This window comes from Phodopus roborovskii, unplaced genomic scaffold, assembly GCF_943737965.1.
Source record: "Phodopus roborovskii unplaced genomic scaffold, PHOROB, whole genome shotgun sequence".
Taxonomy (NCBI): Eukaryota; Metazoa; Chordata; class Mammalia; order Rodentia; family Cricetidae; genus Phodopus; species Phodopus roborovskii.
Genome location: NW_026126549.1, coordinates 24900107 through 24925838, shown reverse-complemented (window position 1 = coordinate 24925838; position 25732 = coordinate 24900107). Strand labels below are relative to the sequence as shown.

Sequence of the window (25732 nt, the reverse complement as noted above, 5' to 3'; positions counted from 1 at the left end):
GAAGAGAAGGCAGGGAATAGTCTTGAAATTATTGGCACAGAAAAAAACTTTCTGAACACGGATTGCATTACTAAATGAGATTTCATGAAACTGAATAACTTCTGCATGGTAAAGGGCCCTATCATTTGGACAAAGTAGCAGGCTACAGAATGGGAAAAGAGTTTTACCCACTACACATCAAATAGAGAGCTGTTATCTAAAATACATAAAGTACTAAAGTAACTGTACATCAAGAAAACAACACAGTTTTAAAACAGAATTTTTTTTAAAGAAGAAATTCAAGTGGCTGAGAAGCAATTAAATATTCCATATCCTTAGCCATCAGAAAAATACAGTTTAACACTACTTTGAGGTTTAATCTTACACCAGTCACAATGATCAAGTCAATAAAGCAAATAACACCTTATGCTGGTGAGGATGTTGTGTAAGAAGAACAATCATCCATTGCTGGTGGGAATGCAAACGTGTACAGCCAGTATGGAAATCAGTGGGTCAGTTCCTCAGGAAGCTGGGAATAGATGTACTTTAAAATCCAGCTATGCTATTTAGGCATATACCCAAAGGATGCTTCATCCTACCATAGACACTTGTTCAGCCATGTTCATTGCTACTCTATTTATTATAGCCAGAAACTAGAAACAGCATAGATGTTCGCCAATAGACAAATTGATAAAGAAATTGTGGGTCATTTATACAATGGAATATTACTCAGCTGTTAAAATTAAATCAATATAATTTTCAGGTAAATGAATATAGAAAAAATCATCCAAAGTGGGGTAACATAGACCAAAAAAACCAAACATGGTGTGTACTTACTTCTGTGTGGATGTTAGGTGTTAGGTAATTGATACGAAAGCTACAATCCATAAAACCACAGAGATTAGGTATAAAATGAGGGTAAGGAGGTCTCCCTAGGAAGGGTAAGTAGAGTAGATAATTATGGATGGGAGGAAGTTGTAATGAGATGATCAAATGGGGATGGGCAGGGATGAGGATGCAAGGAAGGAAATGCAGATGGAGAAGAACAACTGAAATGATTGTCCATTTGAGGGGTTGTATGAAAACCTAATAAGGTAGAAGCACCTTGATAATATATATACATTCAAATGGAATACCAAATAATTTTGGAGACAAAGCTGCAATGAGACATCTCTTGCCACCAAATGAAATCTCCAGTGTTGGGAATGGATAACATCTAATTGAATTATTGGTCTAAGAGGGCCCATGGAAACCCTCAACCAACCAAGGCTATTGATTAAGATATTGATGGTCCTCCATGAACTGATGGAGAGGTCCCATGGTCAAAGATAGCATTAACACAGAGACATTGTCTGCTTCCTACCTAGAACCTTCACCCTTAATGACTAGTGTTCACAGTATGGGAAGGTACTCTGCAAGCCATCCCAGGAGAAAAGTAAATACCAACCCAACTACAAATCCTTTGATTTACAATGGTGACCTGCCTGCAAGATACACTGATGGTAAAAAAAAAAAAAAAAAAAAAAAAAAAAAAAAAAAGTTGTGTGAGTAACCAACCACTATTTGATTTGAGTTAAGGCACATTCTATGAGATGGGACACATACCCAGTGTTACTTGTGTGGTCAAGAGTCTGAGACTAAATAGGCTAGGAACCTATGGGAAAACCAAATACTACTGTTATGCTAAAGGAACATGGTAATAAAATGACATTTCTGCTACAGCCATAATAGATCAGTGTCTCACTCAGCCATCATCAGAGAAGTTTCCTTCTCCAGTAAATGAAAACAAATACAGAGACATACTATCAGACAATGTGCAGAGACTGAAAGGCTGGGTAGAACACTCAGTCCTAACTGGCTCAGTAATTCTTCAAGGCTTAGGTAATTCTGTGGAAGAGGAGGTAGAAAGATTGTAAGTACCAACGGGATGGAAGACACCAGGAAAATAAGGCCTTCTAGACATAACAGGACTGGCATACATAAGAACTCATAGAGACTCTTACAGCATGCACAGGGCCTGCATGAGTCTAAGTCAGACGGGGTCCTATTGCTGAGAGGGAAAGTTGACACAAGCCACTATCTCTACCCAGAATATATCTCCAACTGGTAACCACTTGCAGAGGAACAATTAGTTTTCTCTAAAAAAGTCACACTGGGTATTCAAACTATATTTAAGGGCAAGCCTCATGACCAACAGAAGATGGCCAACACAAAACAAACTCAGAGGCATTTTTGGAGGGTTTTTTTAATCTTATAGGTCTTTTGCTTCTATATTACAGTTTCTGATTTTGTTTTATGGGTTTTCTGTGTGTGCAAATGCACATATCTCAGCAACTGTATGTGTTTCTTGTGGTTTTTTTCCTTGTCTCTTAATTTCTCTTTGTTTGATTTTCCCTATTCTGGTTTGTTTGTTTCTATTTTATCTTTTTGTCATCATCATCATCATTGCTACTATTGTTGTTGTTTATATGTCAGTTTGTGTTCTAATGAGAGAGAAATAAAGGGTATGGATTCGAGTGGGTGGGTGGGAAAGTCAAGAGAACTTGAGAGGAGATGGGGAATGGAACCAAAATTAGAATATATTTATAAAATAAAATCTATTCCCAATTTTAAAAGTAGGAGAAAGGTGAGTTTCAAGTTGAGAGCAACCGAGAGAAGTTGCTTTTACTGTTTGCTTATTGTATTGAGAAAACTGCAGCAAAAACACTATTCTGCTCCCCAAACTGGACCTGTGCTGGCCACCTTCATGATATTGCCCACAATCTCTGCAGAGTCCTTTGAGGCCAATAACATGTATTCATGTTTATCCACGGGGAAGCCAAAACCCAGAAAATGTAGGAAGCAGACCAGATGAAACATGCTTAGCTCATTAAACAACGGGGCCGGAATTGTAAATTCAATATTCCCGGACCCCAAACAAGTTCTGCATTGACTAAGTAGAGCCTGACATGGAGAACTACAAAATGCTGTAAAAAAAAAAAAAAAAAAAAAAAAAAAAAAAAAAACCAAAACAAAACATAGTTGTCTCATTAAATAGCAAATCTGTGTATCTGGCACATGAGCTAACAGTTATATAAGAAAAAACACAAGCAGATTTTGAGGAAACTACTGTAAGGGTTCTTAAACCCTTTGTCTACTGCCTCAACTGACCTCCCAAGGTCCTTCCAGTCCTCTGGTTCTATGGATTTTGCTAAAAATTCTAGTCTAATATGATGAACAACAAGCAGCCCGGTGGCCCAATCTTTACTTATCTTCATCTTGTAATTTCATTTTTCCATTCCAAATGTATGAGTGCACACACACACACACACACACACACACACACACATACACACACACGACTAGTGGGTTATAATTCTGGCTGTATAGTTTTTACTTACAATTTTATGCATGTACTAACTCCCAGCAACACCCAGGGGAGCCATCCTTAGACTGTCTTGATTAGCAGATGTTGCCCTTGCTATGTAGTAACAATCTAATCACCACTTCCCCTTGCCAAGAAAGGACAAAAGCATCCTCGTTTGGAAACCCAGCTATAACACATGAAGTGGATTAAGGGCTGTCTCCCCAGAGTCCCTGTAAGCATTCCTCACTTTAGTTTGTTTTTCTTAAAGATAAAAACTGCACAGTGGTGTTTGGAGTTCAATCTAACAAGTGCCTGGTTTGCATGACAAGATTTTACTTGGGCTGGTTAACTTTTTTACGTGTAAATTATGTTCTAAGAAATATTTGGCATGGTATGACATATGTAGCCAGTGTTTGTTTTCCTATAGTTGAGACTATTTCATTTATTTTTAAATGGCAATCTATGATTGGTGGGTATTTAACATGCAAAATAATGATGTGTTCCCAGGAACTTTGGAGAAGGCAGGAAGGTGGCCTCACATCTGAGCACCTCTTTGCTGGAAGAGAGCTGACCTCAGTGATGCAATGAAGAAAAACTCAAAGTGCATGTCAGTTCTTACTTAAGCTGGTGTTTAAGTGGCGTGCATTCATCCTGGGACTCTGAGCTTCCCTGGGGCCTTCTGAAACATACCAAATCACTCTGACATCATTTCATCTTGTAAAAGGTTATCCAAGAAAAAGTTAAGCACTACAGCATGCATCTGTCACCCTGACACTGCAGGGTAGAGACATGGAGATGCCTGAATGAAGGTCACTGGCCAGACTTTCTGATCCAGTCCATGAGCCCTAAATTTACTAAAACCCTAACTGCAAAGAAATGCATGCATATATAAATTACAATCAAGGAAGACACTTGATGTCAGCCTCTAGCCTCCATGTATGGGGGAGCACAAATCACCTTCCCCCTCCCAATAATAATGGAAGCAGAAAAAACCTGTTTTTGCAGTCCAGAGCCTTTCAAAGGTTCAAAATGCAGTATAATGCCTTGACTGAAGAGAGAGGTGAAAGTGAGGATGGTACCATTTATTGTCATCTTTCAAATGTCTTAGCATATGTCAGGAGCTGAATCTAAGCTGTAGCACTTCCATAGAAGTAAAAACAGAACCCCATGCTCAGATGTTGTTAGATCTGAGTATCAAACCATATGCTTTTCCCCTCCACCCATCCTTCTCATGAACCACTTCAGTGTCAAAACAGCCAGAGCTCTGCTCTTCTCCCGGCTTCTAGAGAACAACTTCAAGTATCTCAGTAGGTAATAACCATAACGTTTTAATGGACTGGCATTCCTTTCGGTTGCAGGCAGCTTGGACTACTTTCTAAACTGGAGAGCTAGGCTGAGTTTCAGTTCCATAGAAATGTCAAGGTGGGCCGTCCAGTCATCACCATTAATGTGTTCCACATGTGCTTCCCTTGGAGTGAGACGTTTTAGTTGGAGATGTTGGGAAATTATGTCTAATTATGTCATTCATACTGTTACTGTAAACTGTCCCTGTGGAACACTTCCGGAACCATGGCCATTTGCTGTTTATATCAAGCTCCACTTCCCTGAATGAAAGAGAATGAATGTAAGCCCCTCTCCTATAACCTGGACTACATCATGGCAAGGGTGACCACTTGAGTCAGAGGTCCTCAAGCACTCCTGAGTCAATGCTCTTCAGGCTGCTTGAACCTGGGGATAGTCTGTTAACCGTGATGGAACCTGTTCCATAGTCGGGAGAGTGCTACCACATGCCTATGTATTAGTATTGTGTCAGGATAGGGGTTCATCCCTTCTCAGGGCCCCTCCCACAAAAAGGGGCATGATCACATGACCTCACCATGGAAAAGAGAACTACCACTTATAGTGCCAAACTTTTTCTGTCTTATTTTACATATCAATCCCAGTTCCCTCTCCCATCCTCCCTCCCTCCTCCCCTCTCTCTCATGTCTCCCCACCCTCCCATCCAACCCCTCCCACTCCATAGGGAGGGTGATGCCTTCCAGGAGGAATCAACAAAATCTGTCAAGTTATTTGGAGTAGGAACTAGGCCCTCCCCTTTCCTCCTGCCTCTAGGTTAGGGGAGTATTCCTCCATGGGGAATTTGCCCCCAAAGTCCTTTTGTGCACCAGGAATACATCCTGATTCCACTGTCAGAGGTCCCTTAGACTGCCCAGGCCTTCTAACTGAGACCCATGTTCAGGGGGGTCTGAGTCAGTCCAATGCTGGTTTCCCAGCTATCAGTCTGGGGGCCCATTAGCTCCTCCCTGTTCAGGTCAGCTGCCTCTGTGGGTTTCTGTAGCCTGGTCTTGTCCTCCCTCTCTGCATCTGGATTCCAGTTTGGCTCAGTGTTTAGCTGTGGGTATCTGCTTCTGTTTCCATCAGCTACTAGATGAGGGCTCTATGATGGTAGATAAGTTTGTCATCAATCACATTATCTAATAATGCATGGTTATGACAGGAGGTACCACATGCAATGCTAGTCAATGGTAAAAGTTGTTGGCTCACTGGGTGGGTAGTTGTCTCCTTCTAATAAAATATGCTGAAGAAGGAGTCAAGTTCATCTATTTTGTCCACACAAATAGCAATGGATACATGTCCCATCTCACAGAGTGGGTCTTAACTTGAATCAAATATTGGTTGGTTACGTCTACAAGATTTTTGTCCTCATTTCTCCAATATATATTGCAGGCAGGCCACTATCGTAGAATGAGGGGTTTCTAGCTGGGCTTGTTTATCTTTCTGCTGTGGTAGCATGCACAATACCTTCCAGTACCATGAATACTAATCAGTAAAAATGGAGGTGCTAGGAAGGCACCGGCTGGACTTTTCTGTGTTCAATGAGTTGTATGGGTGTTGTCTTCAGCTGCAGGGCCTTGCTGCCAGTTTATGGAGAGGAAGTAATAGCCCTGGCAGTAGCCTGGGTTGTTTGAACGTTCCTATGGAACTCCTTTGGCCAAAAACTCAGATGTAACTTATTGCTGGTACTAAAAGCTTCTTTTGGTGAGGAGAGATGTCTTCCCTGATATTTGCTGATTTCATTTAGATTGACTTCATATATGTATATATTATATGGAGCATCTGCTATATTAGGTTTCTAAACAATGCCACAAATGGCTCTTAGTTTTAGCTGTCCTTCACTATATTCCCTCCCTTTCCCCCTTTTTTCTGTCCCTTCTCTGTTTAATCCTCCCATTCTGGCCCCCACCCATCAATAATCTATAACTATTCCTTTTTCCCTTCCTAGGGAGACCCATCCAGCTACCCCTCTCCCTTTTCCCCCACAGTAGCTTGCTCTCTACCTGTCCTTTGTGGTTATATGGATTGTAGCTTGCTTATCAAGGGATTGTAGCTTGCTTATCAAGGAGCTAACATCTAACATTCACATATAATCAAATATGTACAATATTTGTCTTTCTGACTTACCTCAGGATAATTTTTTCTAGTTCCATCCATTTAACTATGAATTTCATGATTTTATTTTTTTAAAACAACTGGGTAATATTCTATTATGTAAATGTGTAAACATTTTCTTTATCCATTCATCTCTTGATGGACATCTAGGTTGTTTCCAATTTCTGGCTATAATAAATAGAGCCAGCAATGAGCAAGCATGGCTGAGTAAGGGTCTCTTTGGTATGATAAAGCATCCTTTGGGTATATGACCAAGAATGGTACAGTTAGATCTTGAGAAAGAATGATTCCCATCCAACTGATGACCACCCACACTGATTTCCATAGTGGTTGTATAAGTTTTCACTCCTACTAGCAATGAGTGGCTGTTTCCCTTATTTCACATTCTTGAGATCATGAGCTGTCATTTGTTTTATTGATTTTAGATCCTGAGAGGTATCAAATGAAATCTCAAAGTAGCTTTGACTTGCATTTTCCTGATGAAAAGGATGTTGAACATTTCCTTAAGTGTTTTCCAACAATTTGAGTTCCCCCTTTTGAATATTCTCTGATTAGGTCTGTACCTCAGTTTTAATTTGTGTTACTTGTTCCTTTTTAATATTTTTAAAAATTTATTCTTCTCTTATATATTACATCCCAACTGCAGTTTCCCCTCGCTAATATCCTCCCAATCTCTACCCCATCCACTCCTCAGAAAAGGGCAGGCCTCCCCTGAATATCAACTAAACATGGCATACCAAGTTGCAGAAGACTAGGCACCTCCCCTTATATTAATGCTAGAGAGGCATGCGTTACTTGTTTCTTGATAAATGGTTTTTGAGTTCTTTATATATTTTTAATATTAGCTCTCTATCAAATGTGTAGTTGGTAAAAAAAAAAATCTTTTCCCATTCTATAGCCTCTTACTTTGCCCTAATAATGGTGTCTTTTGCAATACAGAAGCTTTTCAGTTTCATGAGGTCATCATAGTATGGTCTATTTCTATGGCCTAATATGGTACAGTCCCTAGCTGATGGATGTATTTAACTAGAAAATGTGATGGAACGCAGCATAGCACCATGACTAGAATAATCTTAAGTAGAATTTCTTTAAGCATTAAAAAGAAATAAGAGTTTTTACATCATAGTTTAGATTTTATAGTGAACTAGAAGCATCGTGATATAATCTTGAGATAAACAGTCACTGGATGTTGATTTTTCCTTTGCCTCTGGCATATGATGCTGCAAAGGGTAGAGAGATGCTTGTGTGGACCCTGGAAGAGACAGGAAGGCATTATCTTTGTGTGTGAATGCTCCTCATGGGCTCATGGTGGTGCTGATTGGGTCAGCAGTGGAGCCTGGAAGAGGTGAGACCTAGCTGAGAGAAGTCAGTGCAACATGGCATGCGTTGAGGTTGTGGTCCAGCTTTGCTTTCAGTCCTTGTCTGCAGCAGCAATGTGACAACAACTTCATGTTGCCACAGCCACAGCCATGTCTTCTCTGCTACTGTGGACTGGACCCAAGAACAAAATAAAGCTTTACTCCTCTGAGTTAGTCCTCTGGGATTACTGGATCACAGCAGTGAAAACAGTAACTGATACAAAAGGAATTGATGGAAGGAGGAGACAGTGAGTCAGACAGCGCTGATCTCCACTAGCTGTGGCTGTATTTGCTATTTCTTGGAGCTCGGTAACCATGGAGATCCATTTACTGCTCTTCTATTCCCCTAATTACCATAGTAATTGCATCTGAATGCATCATAAGCCTTGTAAGGCAACGTTACTGTTTTGGCTTTGTAGAAATAAAGACCAAAAACCTTCTATGTATGTCTAGATAGTTCCCATTTATGATGCTGTGATTCCTTCCTGTGGGTTAAGTTTCCATCTGATAGGACTCCCCATTAGCCTGAAGGGCTCACAGTATGTCTCACAGAGCAGGATAGGTGGTGACTCTTTTTTTTTTTTAACCTGAAATGTCTAGAGTTCTTCTTTCTTGAAGGAGATTTTTTTTCCACTGAATTTGGGACTCTTGGTTGATGAGGATGTTTTCTCATCACTTAAAATATGCCATACAATTGTCTCCTGGATTAGCCATAACTTACTTTCTTAGTTAAAAAGCTATAGCCCTTAAAACTGTACATGTGTGTGTCCACATGTGTGTGTGTGTGTGTGTGTGTGTGTGTGTGTGTGTGTGTGTGTGTGAGAGAGAGAGAGAGAGAGAGAGGGAGGGAGAGAGAGAGAGAGAGAATTCATAGCTTTTATAGTACTTGATAAAAATTTTTTAACCAGTAAATTTGTTTCACTGAATTTTGGGGATTTTCAACAATTCTTTTGAGTCTATTCTTTCATTTCATTCACTACTCCCCCTCTGGTAGTATATTAGACCTCTGAACCTGGCCACGTGTCCCTAAATCTGCATCTTCATTCATTTTTCAAATATTTGTCTTTCTTTTATAGAGTAGATAATAACTCTCTATATGTTTACTAATTCACTTTTAAAGATAGTGTCTCACTTTATAGCCCAGGTTGGCCTTGAACTCATAATCCAACTGTCTCAGCCACCCAATTCCTAGAGGTATAGTGTACACCATCATGCCCAGTTAGTTGATTCAGTGTTCTTTTCTACATCATCTCTCCATTTTTCTGTTAAATACTTATGGCAGAACTTGTTTGGGCTTTTGTGGGTTTCTTTTTAATGTTTAAATGAGTTTTATAGTTTTAGAATTTCTGTTTTTTATAAATTTTCTCTTTATTATTATTGCTTGAGAAGGGGAAGAATGAGGGTGCACAACACACCACACATGTAGAAGTCTAAGGACAACTTTCAGGAGTCAGCTCTCACCTTCTACAGTGGGATTCAGGAATTAAAATCAGATCATCATCAAGCTGTGTGCCAATACTTTAACCCACTAAGTCACCTGGCTAGCCTTATAAATTTCTAATAATAAGAGTTTCTGCTTTTTGCTGAAATTTTTATTGTTTTATTTGATTACAAGCATAGTTTCCTTTATGCCACTGAACCACATATAAGGAGCTATTCTGAGGTCGGATTGTTCTGACATTGGGGAGTTGAATCACTGATGGTTTCTTCAGAGGGAATCACATTTGTACAAGCACCTTCTAGCAACATTGTACATTTGTACTCTTTCAGAACATAGATGTTGTAGTAGGTGGTAGCTCAGGACTTTATCTACTCCTGCCTGTGATCCTTCATTTATACACTAAAGCTGTATTGTTCTCCAGAGGCAATAAATCTACTTCATAGGACCCAGAGGGTTGGTTTCATATATTGTGGGCAGATCCTGATATTTGGAAGATATGTACTCATCTGACTTGAATGTTTTTCTTTTTAACTTCAGATATGCTCCACCTCTACTCTATATCTTGATTCTTTTTGACACATTATGTTATAAAATATCAGTAACTATAAATAACCTTATTTGCAACCCGACATTACATCTAAGATACTTTTTGTTTTTGTTTGTCTCTTAGGAAAAAATGCTGCAAAGGTTATAAATTTGTTCTCGGACAATGTATTCCAGAAGGTATGTGATTTAATAGATGATTTCATCCTCCCTTTTCATGACTAATTACTAGAGTCTACAAAGTTTGGGTGCATGTGGAATGTGTGTTAGATATATATATATATATGTATATATATATATATATATTATGTCTAGTTATAGATGTAATCATAATTCTATTTTTCAGTGGTGTGCTCTGCATGAATAGCTAACATGCTTTAGATTTAGGGTTCATGCTTAGCAAACTGTAAGCCCTTTTCTGGCATCCTATGCACTGGTTGTAACATGATCCTCTTCCTGAACTCTCTACCTGCTCTCCAGAACAAAATTTCAAGTCCCTTTAGAGGATGTGCAGCAATGCTAACCAAATATACATCCCAGCCCTAAAATTAGAAAGGTTTCAGGTGTGACTGATCTTCTGGCCACATGATTCAGAGTTAAGAGACAACAGGTAGATCACATTGAACAAGATGAATGGATTTTAATATGCTACTTTTTAGGATCTTGGGCAAATTATGTTTTAAGCCTTTGATTTTACAGGTAGGTTTTGGTACCAAGTCTTACAAGTATTTAAAGAATTTTGCTGTATATAAAGTACTCGAGCCAGGGGCCAATTCTTCTATTACTCATTGCTGATTTTTATAGTACTTGATGAATGGTGACTGTTGCTGTAGTTATTGATAACTTCAGTAGGCACAACAGACATTTAGTGCAGAGACATCCATGGGAGACACAACACAAAGCATCAGTAGACAGAAGCAGATCCAGGGAAGGACTTGAGTCAGATCATCCATCAAGAAGGCTGCCCAGGGTATAGGTAAAAGAGAAATGCTGCCAAATATTCCAAGTGAAGTGTCATCATGGAATAGTGAAGAGCAATGGTTTAGTTTGTTTGGGCTGGGTTGGGGGCAGGGAATGGTGTATACAAAATAGCTTTCTTCACTGTTGCCCTAGATGCTGTCTCTCTAGAGGACCAGGATCTCAGACAAGCTAATCCTGTTGCATTATCTCATGGTGCAAAATGTCTCCATAATCTTGAATTAGATGATTCCCTCCTGTTTACTACTGTCTTCTGCAGAAGATGAGAGAAATCACTAAATCCTAGGTGTAACCGAAGGAACCATAAACTCTTAGGATAAAGATTCACATGTGACTTTCCATGTGTCCTTAGGTCTCTCCAAACTGAAGAACTCTGTTCTGGTTGATTCTGTGGTTGAGAATCAGGTTGGGGGTAAAATTATGTAAGTTAGAAGAATTCCATCACACCTCTGATCTTCTTGGTTACCAGCTGTACCATTTACATCAAAGTTTGACCAATAGCAAAGAAAATTAGGGTTAGGCACTATACTTAAGATCCTAAGTAAAGATTTTATTCAACCTAATAACAACCACATGGATACTATATAGGTGGCATTTCTTTAAATATCATATATTAAAGTTTCAAATGCTATCGCAGTAAATAAGGATCAGGATAAACAAATAGGCCGAATAGATGTTTATTCAGGGAGAAATAACTTACAACCTAGACAGATGAACACCAGGAAATTCAACCCGATCCTCTCCTGTCCGAGTCACGCCAGAGAGAGCCTTTCCTGGCCCCCTCTGACCTCCTTCCACAGGTCACTTCCGCCCATGGCTCCACCCCCAATGGGCGTGGTCAGTGCCATAGAAGGAGACAAAGTGAATATCCCACTACAAAATGCCTTGGCCAAAATCTAGCCTCCCTCACCTTAAAGACAACACCTATGATTAGTGATACAATGAACAGCATATTGCCAGGAAAATAGATCCAAATGTTGCATATAAGTAGCTCTTTACTGTATTGTTTTCCCCTAGAATAGTGTTTAATGTTTATTCATTTTAATCTAACGGAATAAAGTGATGACTTTGTTTTCTTTATTAGTGATATCTCTAGTAAAAAAAAATTTCTATCACTCAATGCAAAGTAAAGCCAGGACTGATGGAACATTGTGTTACCCCAGCACTAGTTTAAGAGTTTAAAATCAGGGGCTGGAGACATGACTCGGAGATGAAAAAGTGTGAACTGTTTTTTCAGGGAACTGGAGTTTTGTTCCAGCAGCCACACCTGGAACTCCAGCTCCAGGGGATCTAATCCCTTTTTGGCCCCTGTGGGAACCTAAATCTCCATGCACATTCCCCATACAGACACATAGGCAGATACATAATTAGAAAACAAACTTGAGCCTTCTGGGCTACAGAGTGAGTTCTAGGCCAGTCTAGACTACAAAGAGAGACTGTGCCAGAAGTGGGATGGAGAGTGGACAAGGAATGCAAAATACACAAACAGGACTTCAGAAAAGATTAGACACAGAGCTAATCAGTGGTGTGCGTACAGACACACATACATGCGGAAATTGATTTTAATTACTTTATATCCTGTAAGACTGGCTCATGAGAATGTAGAGATGCAAGTCTAAATATCTAGTGAGAGCCACTGGGTTCATGTTATGGTTCAAATCCAAAGGGAAGTTACCAGCAGCAAACCTCTTCCTTCCAAAAGTTGGGCAAGGCTGTCCTTCACCATGGAGTATAATCTGCTAGTTTCAAAGTTGACTAATTTAAATGTTAATCGTATCCTAAATATAGGCACATAAAAATGAGCTGGACATGGAAGTCACACCTATAAACCCAGCATTTGGGATCTGGGGGCAGGAGGACTATCTCAAGTCACCTGGGCTACAGAGGGAATTTCTGAACTACAGTGTAAGACCCTGTCTCAAAAACAAAATAACCCACACAGAAAGATCTTAGAATAAATACTTGACTGGGTTTTTGAACATTTGATTTTCAAGTAACCAGGCCATGACACATGACAGTGATACTGTGGGGAAAAAAAGACAAAAAAGATAAAAACAAAAAACCAAAAAACAGTCTAACCATTTCCTTGAGGAAGATGCAAAATAATGATAAAAATTTCTCCTTACTATTCTGTAATTTAAACACTATGGTGTTAAAAATATAGATACTTGGGGATATTCATAGAAACAAATACTCAGGACAGCCATAGGCCTCATTCCATTACTGGCCCCATGGTCACACCTACTCTTCGTAACTGCCCTCCTCCACCATCCAGTCCTGTTGCTAAATTTCTCACCTCACCTTCTCATAGTTCTCATTACATGGTCAGGTGATCCCTATCCTCATTCTTAAAGAATATAAACTATGATCCTACCTTAATTGGTGTCGTTTCTGTTGGCTTTAGTCTTGGGTCATAGTGTTAATAACATTAAGACACAACCAAGGGTCCCTTATATTCCATACACACTTGCTTAGCTTATGTAGACTAACAAAACAATTTCCATTTAGTGTTTAGAATTAGTTGTCTAGTGGTACAGTGGCTTCTTTCTTTGGCTCAGGGCAAAGGCATGAGGAAGCCAGTGCCCTGGCAGGAGCTCAGTGAGATCACTCTTCTCTTCTCCTCTCCTCTCCTCTCCTCTCCTCTCCTCTCCTCTCCTCTCCTCTCCTCTCCTCTCCTCTCCTCTCCTCTCCAGTCCTCTCCTCTCCTCTAGAGGGAGCATACTCCATTTGGAGCTAAGGCTACTAGGCTGGCCCAGCATGAAGTCACAGAAAGGGCAGCCCTAAGAGAGAATGTGCAAGTTGGTCGGACAGGGAATGCTCAGTAAATGTGGCACAATGTGTTAGTGCAACAGTTCCTGTGGATTTCGAGGCTGAGTTTAACCTTTAGGTCAGTCAAACTTGGACAAAGCAGATTATATTCATGGTGCAGGTCAGTCTCATTCAACTCGGGTAGACTTGATAGAAAAGACTAACCTCTAATGGAGGGAGAACACTTCCAGCTCATGGGGAACTGTATATTGGACGCTGACTCACAATGCATATATCGTCATGAGGGATCTTTCAGCTGGCCATATATTTGGGGATTGTGGCCATGCTAAGCTGACTTCCAGAGTTAACCATCTCACAGACAGCAAAAAGAGATTAGAATTTCTAAGCAAACCTACTGATGATGGAAAATGCAGGTGTTAAACATATTGCTGCCTGCCATTTAGTCCAGAGTAGTGAGCTATAGTCTGTGGGGTCAAACTGGCCACCTGACTCTTCAGTGAGGTTTTTGTGAAACTCAGACATAGCCATCCCCTTAAGTACTGCCTGTGGCTTCTTTACTTGGTAGCAGTTAAGGTTGAGTAGTTGCAGTAGAGGACTGCACACCCAAGGTAAGGTCTGGTCCTTTCCAGAAGATGCTTGCTGACTCCTATTCCAAGTGGGATAATGAGCTGATTGGTTGGATTCATTCTGACTCCACAGGTGGGATTGATCATCAGCTGGGGATGAAACCACACTGTTAGTTCCAAAGAAACCCTCCCCTGAAGGTAGGCAAACAGTAGTAAGAACTAGAAACAAGGGGCAAGACAAGTAGGGAGAGCTTTTCCTAGCCAGACCCTGTCCCTCATGTGGCATTTAAGCTCACTATGAAAACACTGTAATGTGAATATTAGTATTTTTGTGACCAGAAGAGTTAGAAACTTTAAGATCCTAAAATCAAGCTGGGGACGGTGGCTCATGCTTGTAATCCCAGTACCAGAGAGGCTGGAACAGAAACATCACCCCAAGCTGTGGCCAGCCTGGGCCACATAGCAAGACCCCATGTTAAAACAACCAAATCCAGAGGGTCATACTGATGTTCAAGTTGGGCAGGTGGGAAAGACAGCTGCTCAGTAAAAATGGATGACCACGTGAGTGAAAGAGAAGAGCCTTGTGTGTATTGATGAGACAAACTAGACTGTGTTGAGTGTCAAGAAAGACTTGACATTGACAGTACCACTTGGAAGCTGTCTAGAACAGTGGTTTTCAAACTTTCTAATGCTGTGACCCTTTAATACTGCTCCTCACATTATAGTGACCCCCCAGCCATAAAGTTATTTTTGTTGTTACTTCATAACTGGAATCTTGCTGCTGTTATGAATCATAATGTAAATATCTGATATTTCCAATGGTCTTAGCCGACCCCTCTGAAGGGGTTATCCAAGACAATCATACAGTACTGAGGATAAAGGTAGAGTAGCTAGCTGTACTTAGTTGGAAGTGAAAACTTGTCTGGAGGTAAGAGGCATGACTGTGACATGGGACAAAGAAAAAGAATTTAGGCTTTTAAGGTCTTAAGACTTATAAATGACTCTGAAGTTTGGAAAATTCTCAAGGGCTATAATGCCAGATCTCAAATGCAGGGCCACTCCATGGTTTACAGCTGGTGAGTGCAGGCTGAGCACTTCTTGTCTGAAATGCTTGGGGCCAGACATACTTTATGTGTCAGAGTTTTTGGATTGGGAAATATTTGCACAGACGTTACTGTTTGAGCATCCCTAATCTGGAAATCGGAAAGGCTCCAAATATCCAAAAGCATCACAGAACTCAGAATGTTTGAAGTTTTCAGATTAGAGGTTCTCTACATACATCAAAAGCCTGGGTTAGCTAAACAAGGATGGAGCCAGGAAGAGCTCACCTTTGCCAGGATGGCCTGGCAGCATTATATACAGTGGATTTAAAGGTGAGGAATCTTGGTGAAGATGCTGTTTACACAAGAGTCTCTGAGTCTGAATTAGAAAAACGCCAAGAGAAACAGAACTGAGACGATAGAAAGTAGATACAATTTAAAGATAGAAGCTGCGTGACCAAAAGTGGGTGGGCTCTGGAAAACAAGCATCAAAAATAGAGGACTGAATAAATTCATTACCTTTTCTCACTTCAAAATCTTCCAAAGTGGAAAAGGCATAAATCCACGAGATCAAAAGGAAGGAAAGGGCAGATAATCAGCAACCAAATGGTGGAGGCCAGAGAACAGAGCCTGGGGTAGGAAAGGCTTACCAAAATGGGGAGAATGAACATTTAACCAGCACCAGGGAAAGCTAAGGACAGCTGACTTCAGACTAAAACAGACAGGCAAGATCACTGGAAATAAAAGCAAAAGTGGTAGCAAAAACTGAAGGGTTGGGAAATGACTCCATTGGTAAAGGGCTTATGGTACAAGTATGAGAACTTGGGTTCAGATTCCCAGTGTCCACAATAAAATTCCAGGTGGCACAATGTATGTAACCCCAGTGTTCACAGGGATAGAGGTAAGTAGGGTCCCGGGGCTCACCAGTCAACAAGTCTACCAGATTTGTGGAGCCTCCAGGTTCAAGGAGAGACCCTCTCTCAATAAATGATATAGAGTGTAACCAAGAAAGACACCCAATTGACCACTGGCCTCCACATACAACATATACATACAAACATACAAAAGCAAAAACAGAAAGAAAAGAAGAATTGGCTAAACATCAGAGAGATTGCCCTCCCAGATCTTGCTCTGTATCATACAGACAGGACACTGACCCTTGCCATGCAGACAAGGAGAGTGGAGACAGTTTTCTGACAAGGTAAAGCACAGGCTTCAGGGACAGTTAGACAACAGTAAGAGTCCGATACTTAAAACAGGTATTCAGCCCATGTGTGCACATTGCCTCTTCAATCACCCAGCCTTCTCTGTTCATTTGAGTCCTGATGGCTTAGTCTCAATCAAAGATTTAGGAAAGTTATCCTTGGGTATACCAGATGGCTAATGCAAAAGACCTGACACCAACATTCTAGCCAGGTCACTTATAGTGAAGCCTAGGGCTATACAATCCCATATACAAAGACCTGTGGTTAATAAATCACAAATAAGCTAGAGAGGCACCTAAGGGTCTCCAGACATAAAGGGGAAGTCTTTGGAACAAAACATACCAGGAAAGAGCTTTAGAGAAAACACAACATCCATGAGACAGAGACATCCTGTTACTAGAAAGGGACAGAGAAGAGTGTTTGTAGAAAGTAAAGATATGACACAAAAGTTAGAAGATGAAACTAAGAAAAATTCTCAAAAACTAGAACAAAAAAAATATCAATGGAATGAAATCTAGTATGACACATGGAACAGTTTGAGTAACATCCAAGTACCTAATGATTCCACACAGCACAGGGATAGTAAGAGACAGAGATAAAAATCCAGAAACTTTTCCAGAACTGGAGGATGAGTTTCTACATAAAAGGGGTCTTTTGAAGATTGACATACATATATATATATATGTATATATATGTATACACACACATATGTGTGTGTATGTATATATATATATATAATAAATATATTATGAATTCTTAGCACACTAGAAGTAAAAAAGAAAAATCCTAAAAATATTCAAAGAGGAATAAAAAGAGATTCACTTGAAATATAAAGACCAGGATTTGGCTGAGGTAAGACTGAAGGGTAGGAGGGGCAGTAGAGCAATGCCTTCACACAGTGATGTAAAGTTCCCCAACCTAGTGACATATTTCAACTGTCAGCACTCCTATATGTTGACAGTCATTTTTACATATGTGTGTGCTTAACTCACCTTTTGTGGCCTTTTTTGGGAATACACTAGACAGACAGAAGGCTCTACTGAATTGAGAGAGTAAATCAGAAAAGAGAAGGTGTGAATGGCAGGAGGCAGGGTGCCCCTGAAGAGATAATCACATGAAGTCTTAATGGGAAGAAATCAGACTGTTCCATTAAGCTGTCTACCCTTTTGCCACTGTGACATGATGTCATCTACAAATGTATTATCATAATTACCCAAGGACACATGTGGCCTGTGTGGGGACTGAAGGTTGGACATGCCTGTTTGGGGGAACCTCCCCAAGATTAAATCATAGATATATCCAAACACCTTAGACAGCTTAAGAGATTTCCAAAATTATCTCTGGGGATAAATTAGTAACAAAATTAAGGAAGCTGAGTTATGTGGATCAAAAGTTAAGATCAGAAGGACAAATATAACTGATTAACAGAGAAGATTTGATAGGAAGAATCACTGACTGGCTGGACACCAAGAGTTAAAAAAGCAAAAGGAAAAATTAAGTACCACAGAAATAAAAAATTCAGGCTGTGGCTACCAGCTCTTCACAGGGGAGCAAAGAGAGACAGTGGACCAGTTCAGACTTGCAAACTCAGAGGGAGAATACTTGTCTATGCTGCCTTGTTTTATGTCAACTTGACACAAGCTAGAGTCATCAGAGAGACGAGAGCCTGAGTTGAGAAAATGCCTCCATAGGATTGGGTTGTAAACAAGCCTGGAGGGCATTCTTAATTAGTGATTGACACGAAGGGCCCAGTCTGTCATGGGTGGTTACCATCCTGGGCTGGTGGTCCTCGTTTCTATAAAAAGGCAGGCTGAGCAAGCCATAAGGAGCAAGCCAATAAGCAATATTCCTTTATGGTCTCTGCATCTGTTCCTACCTCCAGATTCCTGACCTGTTTGAATTCTGGTCCTGACTTCCTTTGATGATGAACTATGATATGAAAGTGTAAGCCAAAAACAAACAAGCAAACAAACAAACAAAAAGCAAAACAAAGAAAAAACCCTTTCCTCCCCAACTTGCTTTTGATCATGTTGTCTCATCTAAGCAATGGTAACTATGACAAAGCAGTATCTCCAGGCGGAGCCCGTGAGGTACTAGACACTCAGAACTGTTGCTCTGAACATGACCCATAGATCTGGAACCCACGCTTTGGGGTGTGGCTGGTGCTGGCATATCTCAAATTGGATATAATGAGGCTGATTCTGAAAGTGGTAGGAAAACTACCCACTGGAATTTCCTACCAGTGTTGAGACACTAGGCTGATATGAGGGAGGAAGGAGACAGAGGTGAGAGCCCCATGAAAAGGAAGTCCAGGCAGCAAGCAGACATGCACAGCCCTCCTTCCTGTTGCAACCTCCCTGTCTTTGTGTTTATGTGTCCTTCTCCCCCTATGCCCCCCTCCCCAGGGTCCCTTATTCACCGAATAGGCCAGTGACTACCAACATAAAAATGTTCAAAGACCCAAGTCAAAAAATAGCCCATGGTAAAGGAGGTGGGGCAGGTTTGAAATCAATAGATAGCAACCCCAAAACCTACACCAGGGTTATCTTAATTCTGGGGAAGCAAAAGGGCCCCCCAAAAGACAAATGGTGAGAGTTCCTGTCTGAGCTCAGCAGAGAACCGCTTTCAAATTGTCATTTTTTCACAAACACTGAAGTCTGATTCAACTAAAATTCCCAAGAAATTGCTGACTAAATGGAGAAACTTAGAAGTGTTTTGTTGGGGGGGGGGGGAATCTGGGAGTCGGTGAAGAAGCTAAACACTTCTCTTGCATGACTGGAAATCAACAGGGAGTATTTAAAAGAGGGACGCAATGTAAGCTGGCCATTGTGAGATGCAGAAGTGAATATGAGAAACACAGTTCACTGGGGAGGGTGGCAGTGACACCCCAGGGAAGCAGGGATAGAAGGGGACACTTGGATGGTTGTTTCTCAGGGCAAGCCTTGCTGGGTACCATGGTTTGGCAAAATGTCTTTAGGCAGGCATTCCGCCTTGCCTCCTCTCTTTGGTTGCTGCCCAGTTATGGTGACCACTGGAAAGAAAGGGTTGCTCACCAGCCATGCTGAGACCTTGCTCTCAAGCCAAAAGAACATAGAATTTCATTGAGAAAACACTGTATAACGAAAAACAGTTTGCAAGGCTAGTCAGAACCCATGCAGCCAGAGCAGACCTGGACTCAACACTTGTAGGAAGGAGTGCTTAATAAGGGCAGTTTTGAGTCATCATGAAACTGACATGACCCTTGTCATGCTAACTCAGCCTGCATCAGGAGGTGACAGCCCACCTGTTTGGCTTCATATATACCAGAGCAGAGCAGAGCCAGGCTCTCTCTGTGTCCAAGGAGACTGCATCTGTCGACACCCAATGAGAGCAGGGGTGATTAATGAGATGTTGAGTCTGGGCTGGGAGCAAACGCAGAGCCTGAGCTACTGACTTAGAGCCAAAGGCCCTTCAAGAGGTGCATTAAACACCAGTTCATCTGAACCCAGGGGAGCATATGTCCTAATTCTTGGGGTAATAGTGAACATACCCTAGTTTACACAGGCTTCAGGCTGATAAGACATGTGTCCAAGTCCTCTTCTGCGAATGCAGAATCAACCCTCTTGTGAGTATACCTATAACACTTGCCCATGCAAACATTGGCTCGGAGAAGTCTGCACAACTCCAAAGTATCCCTGCTTCTTCTCAGAGCCTGCATGACCTCTCACAATAAAACACTCAACTCTCACCAGCTCTGGCCTGTCCGTCCTTACACTCTGCTAGAAGGAATACACCCTCTGTGTCATTTGGAGGGGAAGACAAAACAGGTCCCAGGGATGCTGCGGAGCCTGTCTTCCTAAACATTTTTGCATTCTGGATAGTGATGAAAACGGAAGGATGATGAGGCAACCTAGGGAAGACCACTTAAGTAACATTTGCTTTTAGTCTTACAGATGCTGTGCATTAAACATCCACTATGACATGCTCAGAAACTTTGAAAGAGCTAATAGGTCTCCAAAGATAGCCAGTCACACTTGACATTTAACCCTTCGCAAAGAGCAGCCCCCAAACTCTATGTCAGCTAGGGTTGGCTCGCCTAACTCATGCTGCGGTTGACATGAGTGTACTCTTTCTTCTCTTTCAGATTATGACATTTGTGCTCAAGCTCCCTGTGAACAGCAGTGCACAGATAACTTTGGCCGAGTGCTGTGCACTTGTTACCCAGGATACCGATATGACCGCGAGAGACACCAAAAGCGGGAGAAGCCATACTGCTTGGGTGCGTAGGAAATGCATTTCTACCTCCTGGGGACATGCTGTGTTCAGATACCTCTGCTCTTTGTTGGGTTTGTTGCAGCATCAGGACCAAGTCAGAGGAGCTGCTGTAAGCTCTGTCTCCTCCCCTGAAGTCTTTGCACTAGAAGGATGGAGTGCTGTTTGGTTTTAGCCTGTGAACCAATAGTTTTCATCATGTTTATCACAATAAATAATGTACAAAGATGTCTTCAGGAACTGGAATTAGGCAGAGCCTAACTGAGAGGGGAAATAAGAACTAGAGAAAGAGAATGTCCCACATAAACCAGAATGATGTAAGACAGAGCATAAAGTGTCAGAAGCCAGGTGTGGTGACACACACCTTTAATTCTAACATTTGGGAGGCAGAGGCAGGAAGATCTCTCTGAGTTTGAGGCCAGCCTAGTCTACATATTGAGTTCCAGGACAGCCAGGGTTACATAGAAAGACCCTTTCTCGTGAAAAGAAAAATCAGAACTGTAAAAACTTGGAAGAAAATGAGGACTGGCAGCCCTGGGGTCCAAGCAGGACAACAGAAGGATTGGTATGCTGGGCAGAAGGGAAGAAGTCTTAAGGATGCTGAGGCCAATTGCCAGGACAACAGCTGAGCAAGCAGTTCAGCCAGCCTCAGTGGCCACCAGCCTGTTTCTTTCGTCCCTATTGACTGGGGTCTCCCACCATGCCCTTCTAAGAAGGCTTCGGACTCATTGTCTCAAGGGTTGTATGTTTCAAAGTGTGATCATTTTGTGGCTAACCTGGAGTCTTGGCCTCCTCTCCAGGACTAATGAGACATAGCTCTGAGCAGTAGACCCAGGAATATGCCTTTTCACAAACGACACTGAGTGACAGGTTTAGTGAAGTTCAAGAAACAGACGATCAATAGGTTCAAGTGGGAATTTAAGCTGTCTTGTTAAGTCACCATTCCCTTCTGTCCACCAGGGCTCTGGGAAGAACTTTTTTGGGGAAAGGTCTAACCATAGGCCTCCTGAAGCCTCCCAACAGTATCTGGAAGCACTACCACACACTAACAAGGGATGGGGCCAACAAGTAAATAGAGCAGGAGCCCACGTCACAACTTACATAGAGCAGGGATGTTCCCAATGGCTCAGTGCCACATGTGAAGGCTAATGTTCCAGTGCCCAGTAACTACTTTAACCTTCTGTTTTCTTTTGGAGACCAGAGGAGTTTCTGTTCGACAAAGAGTACCACAAAGCACAACTGTTTCGTACTTTGATTAGGACAGGGTCACCTCTAAGTAGGCTTCAACTAGGACCCCCAGCCTCTAGATGACAGTGTGTTCTGCCAGGGGAACACCCACATTGCCTCAGCTCCTGTCAGAGCTAGGTCTTTGGCAGCTTGCCTGGGAAGCAGTTGGGAAGCTGTCGATCTCCTGAATTTCAGGGCTGGGCTCTACCTGCCACATGTGTAGTCTGAGGTTGTATCTTTATTCTGACCCACTACACCACGGTGTCTTCATCCAGTGGGCAGGAAATAGAATACAGCCTTCCTGTCTTTCCTGTGGTGAGAAGCATTTTCGTTTCTCCCCCATGCCACAGGGAACCGGGTCAGTGATGTACACAGTCCATGCTGACTCTCTTGTGGTCCCTTGTTTGGTGAACTCATGGCTCATTTCCACAGCTCACCAGGGGTCAGCTTGGGTCAGTATGGAGCAGGGACTGCCTGGAGAAACCTCTCTCCATGAGGCCCATCCTACTATTTACTTTTGTTAGAAGTAGCTTTTTCCAGTTACTGTCATGTCTCTTAACTGGGAAGAGACCATTCCTAAGTGACCTTTGGGTCACCATCGTGCTGATTGGAACCTCCCACTATAAACGGGGATTAAGCCTTGGCATACCAAGCTACTTGCAGAAGTCAGCTGGGTTGCTGATCATCTTGTTTTCCATGGAGCCCTGGGGAGTGCTTACGGCTGGCCTTATTGCCATGCTCTATGTATGGGTGAGTGAGACTCTGAGGCACCACGTGACCAACACCACCACTCTAGGTCTCCAGTGGCAGGCAGATGGCCCAACATTAAGGTTTCACGTGTGGCCTGCAGTGACAGTACTATACTTTATTCCACACTTCTCTAGCCCTAGCCTAGAAGTTTCTCTTTCTCATGTCAACAGAGGAGCGAGTTGTGTTGCTGTGTTGAAATTGTTCTATATATTTGATTCAAACCAGATATTGACGAATGTGCTAGCAGCAACACCACTCTGTGCGCACACATCTGTGTCAACACCATGGGCAGCTACCACTGTGAGTGCCGGGAGGGCTACATCCTTGAGGATGATGGGAGGACCTGCACCAGGGGAGACAAATACCCCAACGACACTGGTGAGCACGACAAGCATGATTCCCCTAATTATGTGCACATTTCTATAGAGTATCAGTTTGAGAATTACATGCACATGCAATGAAATTGTATCTTAAATGTTTATATATTCTATATCCTACAAATGTAGCTTATATGTATACTGCATGTTGCATATTTATATGTAAAATGATATTCTATGTAGTATCTTATGATATGTATGCATGATATATAATAGTGCTTGAACATTATAATATATAAAATGCAATTAAGTATAATCTATAGTCCATAGTATGCAATCATACTATATATAGTACATGTTATTTTTAGTGTTGTAAATGTATTATTTATCCCATTTTATATATTTATGTGTAGTATGTATTATACATAACATGTAAATTATAGGTACTTGGGAGCCTAACCACTCCTCTGGTGACTCTGTGCAAGATGGGACACTTACAAGTGGGACCTAGGTGAGAACCAAAGATCAAACTCATCCTAAGGAGAGCTGGTGGAGTGAGTGTTGCAAGCTGGCACATGCTGGCATGCCTGTGGAGAAATCAGTAGCATTTGTCTGTGTGCATCTAAAAATCTAGAACGAACAGGGAAGAGGCCAGATGTACTGTGTTCTCTCAAAGAGACTATGTTAAAATGTGTATTTAAATGATTTCCACATATGGTCCCAGTCTATTTCAACACATTCAAAATGCAGTTCATATCGTGTGCCCATCTGGGAACTAGTTGTTTGGTTCGTGAGTGGATAAAAACAGAGAATGAGAGTGTGAATGCATTTTTGCAACAATTTGACAGAGGGCATTTATTTAAATTCCCAATTTTATGCTTGTATTTCACTTATAATCTTTCAAGCAATTCATTTTGTATCATTCCACACTCAGTTTCAAAATTTCCACCATCTGGGGCTTCCACATGGAGCTGGGAGGCTGCTGGACATGAACATGGTAGCCAGATTCAGCCAAGATGGCTGGGCCCTTGAGCATAGGATCAGCCTACATGCTTGTTACTTCTGTGAGTTTGAAGGAAACAAGAAAGAAGTAAAAGGAAGAAAGGGAAAGAGAAAAACTCCCAGATTGGTGGGGATGCTTGTAACATTTGCTTGCAAAGTAACTCTGATATCTCTGCCAAATGCCAAGCTAGTCATTCAAATTTAGAATTTCAGCCTGTGGGAACCAATGTCAGTCACCTTCCAGCTGGAATGAATTTTGAGGCAAATAATCTTCCCTACCAGTGTTGGTTAAATGAGTTCCCTGGAAAGAAAGTCCTTAGTTTTTTAGAGGGCCAGGAGTTGAATTTTGCATGTCATGAACATGCAGTTGCATGTGCTCGAGTACTCACATGAACTCACAGTCAAGAGAGGTTAGAGAGTCTGAGCCATCCCTGAAAAGGGAGGAGGCTCCTAGGGCAAAATCACATGTACCAAGATGTGCGGGGAGTTGAGAAAACCAGACACATCTGGGCACTCACGAGATGGAGCCTGAGCTTCAAAAGAGACTGTGAGGCAGCAGACAGCTGGAGACCAGCTGCCTCACGAGGAGCAACTACAAAGGCGGGTTCTGGAGGGCAGCTAGGTTGAGTCATGGAGAAGCCACCAGGCACAAAAAGTAAATGCAAAATAGCTACTTGAAGCCAGCTCTGGGCAGGGCATTCAAGGATCATGTACTTGAGCTAGAGGGGCTGAGCATGGGGACACCTTTGAGACTGAAGCACATGGAGTCTGCCCATCCAGAGGGCGCTGCAGACCTAGGGACAGCAATCTTTGGGGAACATAGTTTTAATTGGGAAAATAATTTACAGACCACTGTTTTAAATTCAAAATTAAAATCACTGCAGTTTGCCCCATGGGGCCAAGAGTGTGAGAAAAGGGCAGGGAGGCGTGGCATATCTCTTTATCAAAATGAAGGTGTTCATTGACAGTGGGTGCCACCGTTTAGCCACCAACCAATTCATATGTGGGACTGTGGGGGACATAATCACAGGGAAGTTGCTTTCATAGTATTTGTTATAGAGTTGGATTTCCAGCCTCCTATACACAGTTGTCTGTGGGTACCTGTATACGGTTGGCTGTGGATTACCTGTATACAGATGGCTGTGGCTTGCCTGTACACAGTTGGCTATGGGTTGCCTGAGTTGATTTGGAGATGAATATTTTTGACATGGGCAGGATGGAGCCTAGAGAAGCCCAACACAGAACAAAACCACCAGAATAGCAAAACCTGTGTTGCTGAGTGTCAGGGTAGAAATCCATGCTGGGGGTGGGGTCAGATGCCCATAACCCAGTGCTGACCCTCCCACAAGAAGTCCCTGTGTGTTGGGGCAGGTTGATCTTGTAGGACAGAGACACTAACAAAAAGAAGGAGAGAGATCAAATGGAAGTTCTAGAGACCTGTGTAAGATTTGATTGCTGAGTCTCCAGAAATCTCCACCCCTAGAAGTAATTCCTAGCTTTTCTACACACA

General features: G+C 41.8%; 1 protein-coding gene across 1 annotated transcript in view; it reads left to right on the top strand.

Annotated features, from left to right (window-relative positions):
• Positions 1–25732, top strand: part of Ccbe1 (collagen and calcium binding EGF domains 1) — a 214277-nt gene that overhangs the window by 170452 nt on the left and 18093 nt on the right. Inside the window, exons 3-5 of the mRNA XM_051201096.1 lie at positions 10245–10297; positions 20799–20933; positions 23129–23281. Of these exons, the coding sequence (XP_051057053.1) occupies positions 10245–10297; positions 20799–20933; positions 23129–23281 (341 nt within the window). The remainder of the gene's footprint in view (positions 1–10244; positions 10298–20798; positions 20934–23128; positions 23282–25732) is intronic.